Below are 20746 nucleotides of genomic sequence, written 5' to 3'. Positions count from 1 at the left end.
ATTTGATGATATATAATGCTGTTTTATTCATTTATGTGAATATCTTTACATTATCCATTAATATCAGATTTAAAATTCGGGTACTGTCATGATATCAGCTCCAAGTCTACATTTACAATACGCCGGAAGTTTACATTGGTAACCTCAAGTTCTAACAAGACTTTCTGCTGGTTGATACATTGCCAACGATAAGGAGGTATAATTTATCTTTCTTTTTTATGCAAGTTATTTGATAAGTAAACTCTTTTCTTTATGTTCTGTACTATAATGAAATCTTTGCCAAAGTGCACTAAGGTCAATCTAGCCTATTTTCGAAAGCAGAGATTGCTACCTTCAAATTATGCCTCATTCATAATATTGTGTTACTTTCTTTTCATCTCTTTGATTTTTTTTTTATTTTTGCATAAGAAATTATATAACATTGACGTTATTTCTATAAGCATCGAGTAAATACTTTAAAAAAAACATTCATATGAGAGAGTGACAGAGACATAAATAATGTTATGTATGTCTCTGTTCATATGTGTAAATACAAACAATGGTTTAACTTTAACTAATAAAGTTCGTCACTTAAGCTTGTCAAAAAAATTATAATTAAGGCATTATAAATGCATAAAATGCAAACACAATATCAGGTGATGATTCTCTCTCTCTTTCTCTCTCTCGTCATGTTCAATTATAACTTTAGAATGTAGCACTGTGTATTAAGAAAACATCAAAGTTTTGGTTACTGCAGTTTGCAGTATGAATATATTAATGCAGTAATGTGTAATATCTTATTTATAGGCTGTCGTAATGATGAATGATAAGGATGATACAGACTCAGAATGGGACAGTACTCTAGACTTTACTTCTCCCAGACAAGAAAATAAAGTATCTCGCCCACCAGAAATAGAAGATGAAGATGCAAGTCACCATGATTCCATCATGGACAAACCAAAACCAAAAGAGAGAACCACTGTTCCATTCAGTCAGTATTTAACCATGAAATGCTTATAGCATATACGTTACGTACATGTATATTATCTGTTTAAAAGTAAAATTCAGTCTTTGAACAGTATATAATTGGAAAAAAAAAATTGCACACAAAAATGATTTTTTTTAGTATGCATTTCAAACTGACATTTTTTAAGCAAAGTAAAAAAATTAATATGCATGTGGAATTTAGTCTATATTCTTTTAAAATCAGATTAGCAGTAATAAGCAAATATTTGAGTGCTTAGTAAAATGATTTAATTAAATCATACACCAGTGATAGTGAAATGGTATTTTTTATAATTACCCGGTACATATCCATGAACAACAAATCAAAATCTTTAAACTAACTTAAGATTAATTAGAAGGTGCCTGGTATAATGATAATCTTAGATTATCCCTTAAAATACCCCCCCCCCCCCCAGTATATGAATTAAAATACATGATTGTATATTTTAATAAAAAAAACTTGTCCTTACTGAAGCACTACTGAAACAAAATTAAACTTGTTTTCTCATATGAATTTCTTTTTTTTTTACATAGCAGACCAGAAACCTGAAGACTATACATATGCTGAAGTTGTCAGAAAAGAGTATGTATAATTGAACAGTATAAAGTAAGGGGAAAAATAAAGTCTGCTCTACTCTGCAGTAAACTTGGTACTTCCATGGAAATATTTTTGTTTATTTCAGTTTTTGAAAATGCAAAAAATTGCAAATTCTTGAGTCAGAATTTTTTGTTTTCCAGAAAACAACCACAGAAAATATCGAAAGAAAGTCCACCCCCCTACAACTTCAGGGCAGCTGTTTCTGGTAAAAAAAAATATACATTTATAATGAAATTAATGCTGTTGGTAGTGCATCAGAACAGCTGATTTTAATCAGGTTGATCACAAATGGAAAAAAAAAGCACTAAATTTGCAAAGCATGTGTTTTGATTAATGGGGAAAAAATGCTGATCTATAAGACCTATAATCATTTTTTTAAGGAAACATTACTCCCCAGCAAAACGATCCACCTCCCCCAGGCAAAGACAGAAAAGGAACAACATATGATGTTTCAAAGACACCGATACCAGTTTCTCAACAAGAGAGTATAATGAGTGAGTTTTGAAGTACAGAAGGAGTGATGTAACGAAAGAATGATTCAATACTTTTGTTTGGAGATATGGTTTGAACATATTTTATTGTATATATAATATACATGTACAAAGGGTTTGAGCACAAGTTCTTGCAACTTGCTAGGAGATAAAAAGGTATGCTTTATGTTATTGTATAAAATCACTTAACAAACAAGTTTTCATTCCACTAGGTACTGGATCTTGGGATGACACTGATGAAGATGAGAAGACATTAAAGGAATTAAGAGAGACATTTAAAACAGAAAAGAAGAAGGAGCAGGAAGCAGAGGAGCTAAGACTGAAGTTAGAGAGTCAAGCCGAAGGTAGGGAGCAATGCCACCATAGAGGCTGCCATCAATATTTAATTCCTAGCTATTTCAATTGCATTTAATTTTTGTAGATGGCATTCTGTTGAAATTTGAGCGAAGAGTTTTACTTTAATTAGTGTGAGAAGTAGTTTTGATCTGGGTGTGTAAAAAAACCCCAAAAAACCTTAAAAGATAGAAGATTATGTATCATGCAAGGAAAAGACTTCGTAAGGATTTGGTCAAAATAAAGACAATTTAGTTGATGTTTCAATGAAGAAGATTTTGTTTTTATATGGATATGAAAAAAATACATGCTGTACATGTATATACATGTAGTAAAGCCACCTGATCATGCAGCTTTTTTAACATTAATCTGGCAGATAAGCCTGATGAGGGTCAACTGACAAACAGATCAGAGGCCACATGGAAAAGCTGGGCCAGCTTTGGAAGCAAGCTTGGCAGATCATCCAACCGCAGCAACAAAGGAAAGAAAAAGAAAAAGGTGTGGTTGAAGTTTATTTGCCTTTGTTATTTTTTGAGTGCTACTCTATGATTAAATTTCTTTCAGTCAACTTAAGTGTTGAAATTATTGCAATATTAGTGATTGAAAGTTTACACCTTCATTCTTAAAAATTATTAATTTTTTTTTCATTTTCAATGCAATATCAAGACTAAAGCAAATATTGATTATGACAATATATATATTTAAGCTAGAATACAAAGAAATAAACATTCTTTATTTATATATGTATGGTAATAATGTATTACATGCAACTGATAAAATTCCTTACAGGAGGGTAAGACAGTGCCAACATACAAGGATGAGGGTCATTACGATGCAGTAGATATCGCTCAGGTCAGGGCAGGAATCCAGAGGCAGAACCCTCCCCCAGTCAATGTATTCCAGGCCCAACCCCAGAAAGAGGTCAAGGAACAGCCCGTGGAACCTGAGAAGATTGAGGACGTCAATTACACGGACTTCAAGCCAGCCGCCATGCCCCCACCTTATATTATCAAGGAGGAAGCAGGGTAGGTCATGATCCATGGGATATTACAATGTACTCCTGTCATATACATGAATAGAGTTTTGATCTATCAAATATACAGGATATAAACATTGAACACCTTAGCTCTTACACATCTGTATGTGTTTATACATTAATGTGTATACATAGTGATTACCTGGACACATAATCCCAAAAAATACTCATTTTTACCCTTCACATGAATATTCAGTTAAATTACTAAAGTTTTGTATCTATATGAAATCTCTATATATATGATAGAAATTATTACATAGACTCTGTATTGTTACAGTACGACGTACTACTTTGGGCACGGGGCAGTGCAGTATCTGGAGGTGGACAATGAAGAAGAGGAGGCCATGATGCCTAAACTTGCAGACAGGTCAGTAATGATTTTTTGCTGAACACGTTAGCTCAGCTAGATTTCTCTGGGGGGAGGGGGGGGGGGGGGGGGGGGGGGAAGTTTGACATGATGATTTTATTCAGATAGCTTGTGAAACAATCCAAATTCTTCAGCATGTACTAAAACAAGGTTTCAGAAACTTAAGCTCCATAAAGGAGGGTAACTTTTGTTTAGGTTAAGTAGAACACTTCAAGTCTAGCTAGTAAGCATGTAATATATGAATTCCAATTTATTTTAGCTAGGGTAAGAAACTGAAATTACAGTAGATGTTAATGGGGTATGAAAGTCACATGTTTTGCAAAAAAAAGTATGATAATATTTTGAAGTAAAAAAATTGATGATAGTTTAAATATACAACTGTGATTAAAGGGAGACTATTACTTGATCAGATATGAGTCAGTAAAATGTAAAGAAATTTAATACACACTTCATATAACTTTACATCCATCATTTTGATATCATATGCTGCAAAAGAATCATGTAAGAATCAGCAAAACAAATCAAATACACATTGTGAAGTACATTTAATCTATTCCCTCTTCTAATTTGTAGGTTAGAAACAATTTTTCAAAGAATTTGGCAGGAGTTCTTTGGAGCGTTACGCATTGTAACCAGCTTTTTCATCTTGTTTGTGGTTGAACTGTTCAAATATATCATCAAATATGTCTTCCAGCCAATATTCATTGGTATTTTCATCACGACCGGTGACTATGTGATGAAGCCAGTACTCTCAGTGTTGTTCAATGGGTTTATGCACCCTACAGGAGTTTTCTGTTGGAACTGTTGTGTCACAACAAAAGTTGTGTGTAACCCGATCGTCGAAATTTTACGGAAAATTCTTCTTCAGTTTGCAATGTGCTGTCGATCCGTGAGATGTGCTCAGATTTTCTGGAAAACGGGAGAATATGGACCAAGAACTATTGAAGAGGAAGAAATAAAACATGTGTAATCAAAACCATTCAGACAAAATTTCTCCATCAAATAAGCTTTTATTGACATTATCGATAATGTTGTTTTCTTTTTTGCATAATTACAATATATTATGCATGCTTATTAATTAACATTTGATACTAATGGATACAAGCTGTTACAATATATCGGTTTGAAAGTAAAAATGCATGTATATTTGAATAATGTTGCCACAGATCCTAATTGCAAATTTTAAAAAACAAACTCTATATTTAAAGATGTACTGTCTTTATGAAAGTTTTATAAGATTAATTGCCATTTTTTGTCTGATAAAATGAGAACATATCAGAAATGAAACTTTCATCATCGACATCATTTCTTTCTTTCTTTTTTTATAAATTTTTACATGGGAAACGTGTACTTGAAAAAGTCAATGCTCATATTTAAATGTATAGCATGTGCATTAATTGCTTTATGTTTGAGAAGGTTTTATATTCATGTTATACAATGTACATGTATCACTATATGTATTCTTTAATACTGATGGAATTTTTATTTCATTTTTATTGATGCTTGTTTTTCTTTTTATATGTATAATGAGAATTACTTTTCCAGCCCCATGAACGCATTACCGTCCAAAATATTCATAAAAAATCTTTTTTTTCAAAATAAATCTCCTCTAAGTACATTACATATATTTTTACATGTATCTTTTTTCTTTCGTTTTAATTCATTTTTGTTTTGACTTCATCATGTGCACATTTTAATATTTGAGTTCTGATGGACATGTTTTAAAATACATACGTGTATCTCCATTATTTTCCGGTAACATGTATTTTCTGTCTGCGCCAATTTACACGATATTAATATGAATTCAAGATCATTTACTGTTGTTCATATTTGTGATTATACATGTATAATACATGTAATATAGAGGAAGCCTAAAGATATCTATTCATTTACATGTAGTTAGGTTAACATTTTTTAGAGATTTATGCAATACTTAATAGTTTGAGTACATAAATTATACATGTAGAGTACATGTACATTTAGTTGAGTCACTCAATATTTGTTTTTGTTTCAGTTTTTAGTCCATTTCATTTTGGCAGCCATATTAAAATGATTTTTTACAAAGAAATTTGCCAATTTATGCTTACATATTTATCAATTGAGAATTGTTATGTAGGCAAAAGCAATCTCAGAAAAATCTCAAGGAACATATCAATTTTTTATCAGCACATACATGTTATTAAAAAATCAAACTCTTAATTGAATTTCCATTTAATCCATCAATTAACTTCTACAACGAGCTCGTGTAACCTGTATTTTCTCTCCTCTCCAATGCATTGATTGTGCATAATTATATAGATTTAAAAAAATCAAATAATGTTCCTGTATAACTTATTAGTAGCTGCAATTTAAATGAGTCTATATTCATATAAACCATGTTATTTTTAAACACAGCAAATGCACAATTATTAAAATACTCTATTTATATAAATGTAATCATTACAGTTGTAAAAATCATAATATGCAATTTTAATATTGGTTTACCATTTCATATCATAATGTTCACATTGAAGCAGTAAACATCAGTGTGCTTTATAGTTGCAAATATTTATCAAATATATCCAATGCTTTTTATCATTTTCAATGGGACTGGGATGTATAACTTCTACAGTATAATTATATGCTATATAAGGATCCTGCATTGAATTGTATACACATAGACAGTACTGGTATATGTACATGTACAACATCAAGTTGTTTTAGACATTAAAAATCGAAATACCAGCTATGTATACAGTTAGATCATGCAAATTTTAAGTTTTGCTTTAATTAATTTACTTGGTTGCATTTATAATCGTCCTAGTTGTTAAAAGTTTATTGCAGAAAATAAATTTGTTAACTTTTGTTGTTCATTGGTTTGTTCATTCTTTACCTATTATTGATAATATTGATACTGTAGAATGATTACCCGGTATATGATATAGAGAATGATAGGCAACCCATTGGACTCCGCCGCTTAGTATGGGACTTCATTCTGCTCTAGAATACTATACAGTAGCAACACACGAAGTCGATATCATGGCATTTTGGTAAGAAATCAGACATTGGACAGAGATGTACACTGCAAATACAAGTGCTTCATAAGCATTTAACTTGACCTCTCTTCATTGAACAAAAGATTTTACGGAAATATATGTACATTAATATTTATATTATATCAGAGATGGATGTGCACATAAAACCAAGTACATTGTATGTACATGTATGTATTCAAAACTTTGAAAACATTAATAAAACACAAACTGTTGAATGGTACATTTATTTTAAAAGAGTTGCATATTCCCCAAGAAGTACATGTTATATTGCATTTAATAATTAAAGCAAACATATACCTCGTATTAAATGAAAGATGTGTTCACCAATGCAAGAGAACATGAGAAATAATGAGTTCATTTTACATTTAAATTTATCTCTCTTTTTCTTTCGAAGAGAATTTATCAAACATAATGTATGAAAAACCAAAAAATTGTGCATCATTTTCATTCCTTATTTCAAATACTGCATACAAGTTTAATTTATGACTTCAATGTTTTTTTTACACATCCTCATTTATGTACGAGTACATGTCTAGAATCTGATTTCAAAAATCATGGATTTGATGCTTACATGTAGTTTAATCAAAGATCGAAGAATTATACAGGTGTACAATGTATTACCATGTGAAAACCCACATTATATTGAAAATCAAAAGTTTGTAATGTACGTACATGTACCAAGTGTTTGACTGTATGATTTACAACTCGGTAATAAATTAGAGCAGACACTCACTCATGCTCACTGCCTATTCCTCTGAAAGCTACATGTACTTTTGTATTATCAGTATTATCAGTAACACGTGCACACTGTACATTTCTAGGATAACTTTTTAATATCCATGCATTAAATGCTATAATATACTCAGATGTACATAAATATAACTTGTGTCTATGTTTTAATGCACTGTGGGTTAATAAATTATTTAGTACCCATAGCTTTCCCTTCATCGCTTGAACACAAAGCAAACCTCTTCATTCAGGGCTTCAGAAATACCTTGCAAAATACACACAACTACAGTACAATAATCATATTCACTTAAATGTACAAGTTAAGCCTCTTGGATGCTTTGACAATCACGCAGCTTGTACGAAGACTGTAAGTCCTAGGCTGCTGGAATGAAGCTCTTTGATTCGTTGGCTACGGGTACATAAGCCTTCCCACCAATCAGTTTCTGACTTTTTTGTTTGTCATGTCGTCCAATGGCTGAGGAGGATGAGTTCTTTTGAGCTCTTTAGTTTTATCAGTTACTGAGCACAAACCTTTTGATTCTGGTGATTTTGATTCCTGTGAGGATGACTTTGTGACCTGAAAAGAATATGTAGAATATCAACATTTTCTCTATGTACACTTTTAATTTATTTCTGGTTTCTATACAATGTCATTTAGAACTTAATTTGAGTTCCCTAATACATGTAAATTTCAACAAATGCATATGAGAGGTTATGATTTCACTTCAAATAGACAGTGGTATTGCATAATCTGTACAAACAAATTCTCATTCACCACAGAATTGCCATCTGTTTTATAGTACATGTATGTACCCTTTATTTAAAGAGGAAATAAATTCAACAAGACAACACTGAGATGGTGAACATCTCAAAGGGCATGGTGTGAATAATAGACAATAGGATAAAAAGAAAATTCAGAGAATTTTGCTTTGACCTTGACCTTTAACTTAGAATTTTTTTCAGCTGGCACAGAACTTCTAATTCAATCTAATTACCCCTTACATACAGGCATTTTTGATCAATCTGACTAAGATTTAGCAACTGGGAAAAAATATATGGTTTAAAACTGATTATAAAGAGATCTGCTATGACCTTCACATTACCTTGCCTCAAGGTAATTGCACGCCATTTACCAAAAAGCTCTGTTTAGGTAAAGTATTAGCCAAATAGGGCTAAGTGAAGAGTATATATATATGCTCTTAAAAAAAACAATTTTTGTGTGATCTGATATGACCTTGACATTTAACCTACAAACATCATTCAAGATCACTGCATACTCTTTGATCACAGGCACCATGTGAGTGAAGTATAAGCTAGATTGAAGCAAAGGGAGAGAAGATATACTCCTGACAATGATTTTTCTTAATTCTGCTATAACCTTCACAGTTGACCTTGAAAATTCATTCAAGGTCACTACACACCCTCTACTCAAAAGCTCTGTTGGTGTAAGGTATGAGCTAAATAGGGCTAAGTGGAAAGTTTAATTGCTCTGAGAAAAGGATTTTTGCATGGTCTGATATGACCTTGTCACTTTACCTACAAACTTCATTCATAGTCACTGCACGTTCTTTGAACATGGACACTCTGTGAGTGAAGTATGAGCTAGATTGGATCAAGGGGAGAGAAGATATTTCCTAGACAAGGATTTTATTTATCATTCTGTAATGGCCTTAACCTTAGACCTAGAAACAAGGTTCAAGGACGGACAGATGGACTGACTGATTACTATAGAGCACCCGCAGAGGGGCCCTAATTACCATCTCTGTCCTTACTTGTACAACATCATCCATAGCATGTTTCTTTGTCCACTCTCTTGCTGTCTGGAGATACATAGATTTGTTGTACTGGAATTCATTAGCCTACAATGAGCAAGGTCTGTTGTCATTCACAGAAGTGATGTAAACCTGGTTATTTTTCACAAAATGAATTCCTTATAAAATATGCAGTATCTGAAATAATTGCAAATTTTTTTAAAGATTAAAATAATTCAACATTTTTTTCTTTATTTTTAACGTGTCATTTTCCGAATAAATACAGAATGAGTAAGGTTTAAAACTTGATTACATAATCTTGAATGGAGACCATGGCCTCAATGAAAAATATTGGTAACAAACCTAGTTCCTATCCAGTAACATAAAAGTTGCAATGAATTTACCCTACCTATTAAGATCATCAAAAACCCAGACTGCCTAGCAAAACCAAATTGACTGAGGTACATTCATGAAACTTTTAGAAAATGTTTCATATTCTATGTCATATTTCTACTAGCTGTCTTTTTCATATTTCAATTACCAATAGGAATTTTATCAATGAAGTAAATACTAAAGAAATAACAATTATGAAAAGCAGAATCTATCATAATATGTATGAGAGACCTCCATACAGATATACATTTAAAAAAATGTACTTCTTTATGGATACTCCCAATGAATACTTACTATACATTACATCTAGTAAAAGTGAGTGAATATCAAAATGAACAATGTTACCAACAAGAGAATCATGAAAACAAAATCTGTGTACTTTTATCATTTAATGATAAAAGTACATAACTTTTAAACAATCTTACTATTTCAGTCATCAAGGGGTCCTCTGGGTTAGGTTCAGCCATCAAGAGCTGGATACTTGTCAGCACTGTGGACACATTCAAACAAGGTTTCCAAGCTCCCTAAACAAAATGGAGTCATAAAACTATTAACACTTTATAAACAAGAGATGTTTGTGAAACACTTATGCCCCCCTCCCTTGGAAACACCCACAAAGAAAATGAACATAAACTGCAAATATTTGGAATTTTTCTAAGTCCAAGGGGCATAACTTTGTCAAAAATTGCTCTATCATACCCAAAATCAAATTGACCTTGATATTATTTAGATAAACCTGTATACTAAATTTGCACCCTTTTTAAAGAAAATGACTAGATACAAAAGTGTACACTTTTAAATATAATCCTAAAGCCTATACTATAGGAACTGTAGAATACATTTGTCAAAAATTTACAGTGGATGACATTTTTTCTTCATTTTGTTATTTAAATGAAATATCATCTATATGAAGTCACATTAAATTGATGATTGAAAAAATATAATATTGTAACATGTACTACACGTTCTGCCGCGTTCTGTATCACATTTATTAAATCTAAAGTTTTCTGACCTTTGGGGGCATCTTCAGAGTGTCCAGACATATTCTTCCCCCACTGTCAATGTTTGGGTGGTAAATGGGTGTCACAAAGTTTACTTTGGGAGGCTCAAATGGATATCTATGACAGAGAAAATCAGAATCTAGTACAGCAAAACAAAAAAATAGGTTTGTGTCCGCTTTCCCGACCGACCCTAACTTTAACCCGCCGACCCAAATTTTTTTCTTGTAAATTTCCGTTTTTATCCGTTTTTTGTTAAAATTTCGTTTTTATCCGATTAAAAAATTTATTGTGTCCTCTAAATTTAAGTTGTAAAAATGCTTATATAACTTATTTAGATGTCATCAGTGTTGTGTAGATGTTTGTTATTTACAAATGGCAGCACATGTCGTGCCGGTTGAGCTCGAGGAATGTTCCCATCAGCCGGGGAAAAAATTCATCAGATCATTTAAACAATGACAACAAATACTTGGGTTTTTTTTTTATCTTACCCAGTTTAATAGATAAATGGTTTAATATGCACAATTGAACAGATAGAGAGGGAAAAAAAAAGCAAAAAAAAAAAAAAAAAAAGGCGACCTACCGAACCTAATTTTTTTCAGCCTGAAAGCTGAAACAAACCTATTTTTTTATTAGGCCTACTTAATTTGACATAATATATGACATTGTATGGAATATATATGCAAAGTGTTTTACATTAGGTTCTTATAAACTTATTTTATACATTTTCATATTAAGGGTCCTCCACACACTTGGGAAAAGTTCTGCATACAAGCCCATTCTTCTAAGTTACTTAAAGATATGGATTTTTAGCATTTGTTCGACCTGAAAATGACCCCGAAAATCTCACTTTTTGGGGAAAAAATCCAACTTTTAAATTTTTTTACCGGTTTTAATGAAAATAAAAACCACTGCAGTATTTGAAATCAGGACCAGTGAGTTGGTAGACTGAAGAAACATCCACTGCACCACAGAGATAGACAACAAAGAAAGGTGGTATAAACTGTTTCACAATGCGCTAAAATTGCCATGTTATGACGTACTGTCATAAATGTAGAAGTCACGGGGTGTCGAGGATCCTTAATAAAGTTTGATTTTCATTTTCATTTTAAATTTTTTTCATGAAAAAATTACCTGTCAGGTATTTGGATTTCCAACTTGAAAATTCCACCTTCATAAGGTGTTCCTTCACCTCCTATGATTTCTTTGGAAAAAAAATAAAAATGATGAAACAAGATATCTGTGAGCCAATGCTCACTAGTGATACCTCCGCTCTGATGTGAATATGCAAAATAAGCAAAGTCGACATTTAACAGAAAGCTGGCATCCGATTGGTACAGAAATATATCCCACAATATGGCATGCCTAAACAAATACTGTGTTAAAATTTCAAGCATCTGCGATAAATAGTTGCTGAGAATTCTTTGACGGAAATTTTATTGAAAATTTTGGCAAAAAATAAACAAAGTCGTCATTTAACAGGAAGTTGAGGTCTGATTGGTACAAAAATACATCCCATAATATAGCATGCCTATACAAATACTGTGTAAAAATTTCAAGCATCTGCAATAAACAGTTGCTGAGAAATCTTTGACGAAAATTTGTTTGAAAATTTTGGTTAAAAAATAAGCAAAGTCATCATTTAACAGGAAGTTGACGTCCGATTGGTACAAAAATATATCCCACGATATGGCATGCCTTTACAAACACTGTGTTAAAATTTCAAGCATCTGCGATAAATAGTTGCTGAGATAAATGCGACAGACATTTTTGTTACAGACGGACAGACAGACAGACGGACAGACAGACAAGGGTAAAACAGTATACCTCCTCTCCTTCGGAGCGGGGGTATAAAAATTCAAAACAGGCAAAGTATAACAAACAAGTACTGAAAAGCTTTCTAACCAAAAGACCATGGTTATCTCCTGCCAGGGTAAGTGCCTGGGATAACCTTCAAGGGCGAAACTCAGTTAAGTGGGGAGGAAAGAGAGTCAGACCCATTCTAATACCAGCACCAGACAGCTCTGACAGTCTGTCAGTAGGGCACTTCACTAGAGATTCAAGGGGGGGGGGGGGGGGGGGGGGGGGTTGTGAATCATGGAGTGGTCCCTCATTGCCTCTCCTATCCTATTTAATATAGTTTAATGTTTGCTTATGCAAATAATGTGGATTCAAAGGCCTTATGAAAAATACTTATGTAAATCTTTATATCTAATTTGGGCCTATTTTACACCAAATGCGAAATTATTACCCATTTCATTTTGGCGATTAGTTCATGTACATATTAACCTGTTGAACTATTTATTCCATCACCATGCGCTGATCACAAGGTCTCGTCACACTCTTTTTTGTCTTCAATAATCTTTCTGATTCAGGAACTGTAGGAGTCAAGTGAAGTTATACCCAAACCGACTAATAATCCATTGCAAATTTGGTCCAGGGGTAAACAATGATACTTGGGTTTTATATGTAAAAGATAATGATTATCTGTTAATTGGTTATGGTTAGGTTAAATTGATAAAATTACAATAATTGAGAAATTATGAGATAAATGAATGTAGAATTTTTGTTAATATAATGTCTTCTATAAGTTTGCCCTGGGACGTATATACTAACGGAATAGGCAACTTCAACATTCGCATGATTACTTCCCAAACTATCAAAACTCTGTTTAATCCCAGTAAAATATGTCAATTTTAATTACATTATTTATTTCCTCTTGTTAAAAGAAATAGCTTTTTTAAACAATTTTATTCATAAGTAGTTAACTAATTTAGATATAAAGAAAATAAACATCAATTTTTACGTATTCTCGGAAATGGGGCAAAAATGGGTCTCAGGGTTTTGAGAACTCCGTCGTAATTATGATCAAATCAGAGTTATAAAGTACGAATAACAATTCTAGAATAATTTCAATATAGTTTTTTTAAAGGTTTTATAACGATACATCAGTCATTATGTTAATACCATTGTACCCTCTGTACCTTAGTGACCTATAAGTACGGTATCTTTAATAATTTGCTATTTTCATTTTCCAATGCTTTCACACTGTACCCTCCTTGTAACCAGATATAGAAGTGTACCCTAGGGTACAAAAGTATCACCTCAAAATATAGTCTTAATTTCTTGCCATATACTGATATATGATAAAGATAAGTCTACATATCCTTACGAGCTGTTAACTGTGTCATATTGTCTTCATCATTCGTCCAACACGATACTCCGTGAGGGGGTGATTGTACAAACATCTGTAATTCCTTCTTCATTCGTAGATTCCTCTGCATTTTGAGTAGTATCGAATGTGACATGAAAAGTCAGAAAACAAACTTTTCCCGCTTTTTCTCACTATAATATAGTTTGCACCTTGTGCCCGATTGAGACCCCAGCCCCGTCTTTTTTTCATAACCTGATTACAGCTGTTATATGAAATTGTACTTTCGCAATATGAGCAATATTTGAACTGTTGAATGAAATAATTTGATCACAATTAGAACTTGTCAGCCAATAATCCGATCATAATATTATAAGCAGATAATTCCAGATTTTTTTTTCAATCAAATAATATCGGGATCGTAATACTGTAGTCAGAGATTCGCCATCATTCGGGAGTCGTGAAAGTTACGAGATACTGCACATTGATTTAATAATCAGAGTTGATGTCCTAAGTTCTATTTATGAATTCCATTCAAAAAAGGTAGTGACAGACGGTCTTGTATATATCATCGGCCTTCAGGAAACAACAGAAATGTCGATATCATTTATAATACCTTGACCAGGGACGTATATAAGTGGTATCAGGAGAAAACGTACCCAGGAGAAAACGTACCCAATATCTAGGGTACGTTTTCTCCAGGAGAAAACGTACCCGGGTACGTTTTCTCCTGGAGAAAACGTACCCTATGAAAATCATATTTATACTACTTAATAGTTTTTAATACTTTTAAATACTATTTTGCATAACAAATATACAGAAATGTAAGAATTTCATAGATAAATGAATTTAATACTTTATAATTTGGACATTTTAAATAATTTTCAAATGCTACTTTAATGCATATTTCAATGCATAGGTGTATATATTATTTTTATGAATGATATCTTTATAATAATTGTAGCAACTTTTATTTTACAAAATAATGACCTGTCGTTAAGTGTTATCAGTCTACTTCTTCTATTTATCCATTTATCGGTAGCCTTACCGATTTGAGTTTCTCAATGCAAGATCCCCTGATTTTAATTATAGTGATAATCAATTAAATACCTGAGGAGTTATTATTATGTAATATTATGTATTGCCTCCCCGCGCAGGAGGTAGAAATATTCACTCTCCACACATTATACATGTCAGTGGCGTCGGAAGCAAATTGACTGTTCAATGTTACATCTCATAGTAGTTTCCATATATATGAATCAAACAAATATTTAAAAGACTTGGGCTTGGTTTTATTAAGCAACTTTGTTTTATAGATAATTTTCAAAAAAATGTTTTAAAAAACGCGATATCGACTTCTTGAGATACTCATCATTTAGTTCTCCAAATGAGATTGCAATAAAAACTACTTATTTCACGGTTTCGTTTATGGTGGATTAATTGTCGACTAATTAAACTGCTCAGGCCACGTTCGTGTATGTGTATGTTACAAATTATTGTCTTAATAATTTAAGTACGTGACCATGGTGACTATGCATTTAAAAACTACAGCAACAAATGATACAAATGTTCATTGTATATTTTATTTTATTTCATTTAAGAATATCTATGAAAACCATTATTTATTATTTCCATAGGGTACGTTTTCTCTTGGAGAAAACGTACCCGGGTACGTTTTCTCCTGGAGAAAACGTACCCTATAAATTGGGTACGTTTTCTCCTGGGTACGTTTTCTCCTGGGTACGTTTTCTCCAGCATTCATATAAGTATACTATATATGTCCCTGCCTTGACGGAATGATAGAATGGGCGGGTGCTTGAACAGTTGGAAGTGGCATTCTTGTATAATATTGTAATCAAGAAAAGAATGAACTATTATAAGTGCCCAGAATCTTCATATTTGTTTGATTTGCGTGGAAATAACTGACAAAATCACTGTAATAATAATTTAGACTAGTTTCTAACATTCGGCGGAATACAGTCGCAGCACCTCCACTTATCATGATTGTGGTGCAATTTAAATTATGACACATGTAATTACATGTAGTAGGACATTTAATGGATTCCAGCTCAGGTAGCTGCACAAGCATACTACAATGTATATGGGTACGGGATGTTTCGCGCTGAGATGTTTCGCACCTATTCTGTTTCGCGCTGAGATGGTTCGCACCACGATGTTTCGCATCGAATACATTCTTAACAATAAATGATTTATGAAACATGTACATGTAAATGTTAAGTTTATGTAGCCAGTGTCGGTAGAATAAACATTGACATATTATGTAAACATAAATAATAAACACATAGTTTTTAGCTCACCGAGACGAAGTCAAGGAGAGCTTATGCTATACCCTCGGCGTCGGCGTCGGCGTCCGGACCTGGTTAAAGTTTTTGTTGCAGGTCCTGTATCTAAGCTATTACTTGTCCTGTCTTCACCAAACTTGCATGGATGATGCATGTGGACCTACTTATGGACTTGAAAGACTTGGATGCTGAATCTGGGTCCTAAATTTCAGATGCTGGAGGAGGTTAAGGTTGTTGGACCAGGTTAAAGTTTTTGTTGCAGGTGCCCTTTGATAGCAATATCTTAGTTACTGCTGGTCCGTACTTCACCAAACTTGCTTGGATGGTGTGTCTTATGATACTGATGCACCAGACAGGTTTGAGTGCTGAATATGAGCAATAGGTTTCGGATGCTGGAAGAGGTTAAGGTTTTTAGAGTTGGTTAAAGTTTTTGTTGCATGTGCCCTCTGATGATTATATCTTAGTTACTACTGGTCCTAACTTCACCAAACTTGTATGGATGGTGCGTCTTATGATACTGATGCACCTGATAAGCTTGAATGCTGAATCTGAGCAATAGGATTCGAATGCTGGAGGAGGTTAAGGTTTTAAGAGCTGGTTAAATAAAGTTTTTGAAACATGTGCCCTCTGATGATGATATCTTAGTTATTACTTGTCCTTACTTCACCAGACTTCCATGGATGGTGTGTCTTATGATACTGATGCACCTGACAGGCTTGAATGCTGAGTGTAAGCCATAGGTTTCGGATGCTGGATAAAGTTAAGTTTTTTGGAACAGGTCACATGTTTAATAGATTATAGTACTATTTCAAACTTGCATAGTTGATTTAACTGTAATATGAATGAATCGCAGAGGTAGCTTCAGATGCAGAGCTTGATCTCCCTTATCAATGATGCTAAAAAATTAATCTTAGTTGTTACAGGTCCTAACTTCACCAAACTTGAATGGATGGTGTGTCTTATGATACAGATGCACCTGACAGGCATGGATGCTGAATCTGAGCCATAGGTTGCGGATGCTGGAGGAAGTAAAGGTTTTAATTGGTAGTGCCCTCTGATGAAGATATCTTAGTTATTACTGGTCCAAACTTCACCAAACTTGCATGGATGATGCGTCTTATGATACCAATGCACCTGATGGGCTTGAATGCTGAATCTGAGTCATAGGTTTCGGATGCTGGATGAGGTTTAGATTTTGGAACAGGTCACATGTTTTATAGATGAAAGCTTGCATAGTTGATTTAACTTTATTATAAATTCAACGCAGAGGTTGCTTCAGATGCAGAGCCTGATCTCCATTATCAAGGATGCTAAAGAAATCTCCTACCTCACTCAAACCAGATCGATAGATAGATGTGTTTGTTGATAAATGATATAACATGATTCCTATGATATAGTATTGTATGATATGAAACAATATTGTTTGATATGATACAATATGATATCATATGTTATATTATAAAAAGTTATATGATACGATATGATATTGTATCAATATTTTTGATATTTTATGATATGATATTGTATCATGATATTGTTATGTATAGTATTGTATATTATGATACAATATTGTATAATATTATATTGTATTCTTAATTTATTATTTTATCAAATGATAGAATTACATATTGCAAAATATTATATTGTATCCTATGATACAATATTGTATATTCTATAATATTGTATATTTATAATATGATTTTGGTTTCAGTAATATAGAATTATATCACATGAAATTGTATTATATGATATTGTAATATTATATTATATTGTATCATACGATATTGTATGATATGATATTGGTTTATATGATATATTATCATATCACATGAAATTGTATTATATGATATTGTAATATATATTATTGTGTCATATGATACTATATGTATAATATAGTAATGTATTTTATAATATTTTACATTATCACATAATATTGTATCATTTGATAAGATACACTGTTGGAATCAAATTATATTGTATTATATGATATAATATCATATAATGTATCAAATATGTTTCATTGTCATTCAATACAATATCATACTATATTATACAATATAATATCATGTTTCAATGTTATGATGTATTATGTAATATGATATTGTAATATAATACTATATTGTATTATATTTTATGATATTGTATTATGTGATCAAATACAATAAGGTATAACGTAATACAATGTTATGTCATACGTTACAATATCATATCTCATTATTGTTTATTACGGTATTTTATTGTATTATATGATATATATTATAAATATGACATGATGCAATATTTAATTTTATATCATTGAATTGATTAACATATGAACATATGATTATCATAAAAAAAATTATCAGATGATATACAATATTTTGTCAAAACAGAATCCATGAATATCCAAGATCATAAAGTATGATTTTCATATAAAATATTAAAGGTGGTCTTATGAAGGTGATGTCTCATAAGGGTGATGCTCCGTCTCGGTGAGCTTAGTAATCTATGATTACCTATGTTTTATGGTTTATTACAAGAATGTAACGTAAGTAAATAAGAAAATAAATTTTAAAAAGTCACTTTAGTAGGGCCATATCTTAATTATTTAGTTGTATTTGCTGCTTAAAATAGTATAAAAATGAATCCAAAAATAAATATGTGTGCTATAAAAAATTAATATTATTTGCATATAGGCCTATACGTAATTATGCAAACAATCGTTTGCAAGTTCTTTTAAAAGATAATTTATGAATTTCTTCTAAACTTACCATTATGTACAAGATCCTCTATAAGTGTGCCCTGAATATTTATTATCTCAGATTATTCCTTATACTAGGAGTAATGATTCTGCATATAGAACTACATATGTGTTACTTTTGTGTGTATTTTTCAGTAATTTGTATGTCTCTCTCCAATGACATAATTATTAATTCATAAATATATGGGAACGAAAATTATCAAACCATATCACACATACAAAAATGGTAGTTAAATGGATGCAGAGGCGGTAATGTAAAGTTTTAAGCAGAAAAGTTATATAATTAAATTATCCTCACCTTTAGATCTGTGGTACTTAATTACACTGCAATAACACCCGTAATTTTTCATTAAAATACAGGTAAATCTCAGGTGAAAGACGTGCTATATAGTTGTTATCACAACACAATTAATACCTCTTGTTCTGAACCTATATAATAAATTAAGGCTTCAAAGGCTTCATAAAAACCAAACGAAAAAACGTTATACTAGCGGCGCATTTATAAATGCAAACACCATTTCAATGTTTTTATTAACTTATTTCAATTCTTATATAGGTTATAATTAATTTCAGAGCAATAATAACACAAGAAAAATATTTTAATACATTGAAATGTTTCGCTCCGAGGGAGGTGCGAAACATCGAGGTGCGAATCATCTCAGCGCGAAACAGAATAGGTGCGAACCATCCCGGATTCATGTATATTACCCCAACCACCTGTCTAGACTACCAGTAGCTACCTCGTGCATTGAGTGTGTTCAAGATTTCCAGTCAGTGTTTTGGTTGTATTCTGAGGAGGGAATACCCTTGATTGTATTGGCCCCAATGCATGAAAAAATGCTGGAATTATTCTCTCGTGTGACTCGAGGGAATGAGGACTTTTGTTTAACAATGGGTTTTTGAAGCCCAATTTCAAGTGTTGGTACACATTCATTTTAAGTCTTTGCTTTAGATGTGAGCATTTTCCTTAATGGTTTTGCAGTTAGTGAAAATTGTTGATATATTGATTGATTTTGTTTCATGACTTGTATAGATTGAAATTAAAATATAATATCTTAATTCAAGTTTAAAGTTGCCAGCTTTCAAGAGAACTTAAACACTAATGAAGAACAGCTGTCAAAGATTCAACACTGGGCGTTTCTCTCTCAGGTATGTTATTTCATGCATCCCTTAGGTTTATTTCAACAATAAAATGCTTTCTATTTTCTTTGGTGTTTCATATCGGTATAAGGGTAGCTAACATTGCAGAAAAAGTACATGACTAGTGTCAGCAGAGTTCATAAACTTTTTTTTGCAGTAATTGCCACCTTCATAGCCCGTTTGATAAGTACACCACTGAAATTTTACTGTTTATACATGTATTTACATTTACAGTAGAAGCGTTTATTTTTTAAAAATTGGGTTAAAATTTCGTAGATTTTAAACTAAATACAATATTGTTGGCATTTAATTTCATCATATCTTACAGCTGTAATCCCTTAAATCTATCATGTATCAACACTGTATTTATTGATCATGTTGATACTTGGGTTAAAAATTTGTTACAGATTTAATTTCGTTGATTTACACTGCCAACGGAAATAATGAAATGAAATCCTCAACAAATATTTCTGCTTCTACAGTATCTCTGATTGCTTAAATCAATTATCCTTAGAGCAACATGAGTCGTATTTTTCAAAATTTCATTCTGCTGCAAATATTGTGCTTTTATGATAAATTTCTGAATGTGATGTACATGTAATTCTTAATTTTAAAAAAAGATATAATTAAACTTTAAAATCATCAGTAGAAAACACTGAAATGGAATGTACAGCAAACCAATTTTAGTACATGTATA

At 32.1% G+C, this 20746-nt stretch overlaps 3 protein-coding genes across 9 annotated transcripts in view; 2 read left to right on the top strand and 1 right to left on the bottom strand.

The window, feature by feature from the left end:
* Window positions 1-66: 66 nt before the first annotated feature.
* On the top strand, window positions 67-6656 carry LOC105325482 (uncharacterized). 2 transcript variants are annotated; one of them, XM_020066035.3, is made up of 10 exons: window positions 67-196; window positions 787-970; window positions 1522-1567; window positions 1723-1787; window positions 1963-2076; window positions 2286-2417; window positions 2783-2904; window positions 3196-3431; window positions 3720-3809; window positions 4383-6656. In XM_020066035.3, exons 2-10 carry the CDS (start codon window positions 796-798, stop codon window positions 4777-4779), a joined length of 1377 nt encoding a protein of 458 aa, XP_019921594.3. In that variant the 5' UTR covers window positions 67-196; window positions 787-795; the 3' UTR covers window positions 4780-6656. The 2 variants fall into 2 exon arrangements, with proteins under 2 accessions (XP_019921594.3, XP_034299528.1); XM_034443637.2 differs by having other exon boundaries at window positions 1519-1567.
* A 1002-nt stretch (window positions 6657-7658) lies between these two features.
* On the bottom strand, window positions 7659-14180 carry LOC105325483 (ubiquitin-conjugating enzyme E2 T). 2 transcript variants are annotated; one of them, XM_066085137.1, is made up of 6 exons: window positions 13888-14180; window positions 11850-11919; window positions 10730-10835; window positions 10143-10241; window positions 9331-9432; window positions 7659-8150 (listed from the first exon to the last, which is right to left on the bottom strand). In XM_066085137.1, the coding sequence occupies exons 1-6, from the start codon at window positions 14021-14023 to the stop codon at window positions 8010-8012; spliced, it is 654 nt and encodes a 217-aa protein (XP_065941209.1). In that variant the 5' UTR covers window positions 14024-14180; the 3' UTR covers window positions 7659-8009. The 2 variants fall into 2 exon arrangements, with proteins under 2 accessions (XP_065941209.1, XP_065941210.1); XM_066085138.1 differs by having other exon boundaries at window positions 9346-9432; window positions 13888-14169.
* Window positions 14181-14300: 120 nt separating this feature from the next.
* LOC117680979 (uncharacterized) overlaps window positions 14301-20746 on the top strand; it is a 45287-nt gene continuing 38841 nt past the window's right edge. For 2 of the 5 annotated variants that reach the window (XM_066085136.1, XM_066085132.1), the window contains exons 1-2: window positions 14301-14409; window positions 19975-20058. The gene's annotated coding sequence lies outside the window, so the exon portion shown is untranslated. Of the gene's footprint in view, window positions 14410-19586; window positions 19864-19974; window positions 20059-20746 lie in introns of those variants that run through there. The other 3 variants (XM_066085135.1, XM_066085134.1, XM_066085133.1) reach the window with 3 other exon arrangements.

This window comes from Magallana gigas, chromosome 5 (assembly GCF_963853765.1).
Source record: "Magallana gigas chromosome 5, xbMagGiga1.1, whole genome shotgun sequence".
NCBI lineage: Eukaryota > Metazoa > Mollusca > Bivalvia > Ostreida > Ostreidae > Magallana > Magallana gigas.
The sequence above is the reverse complement of the archived record's forward strand: the minus strand, read 5'-3'. Positions and strand labels throughout refer to the sequence as shown.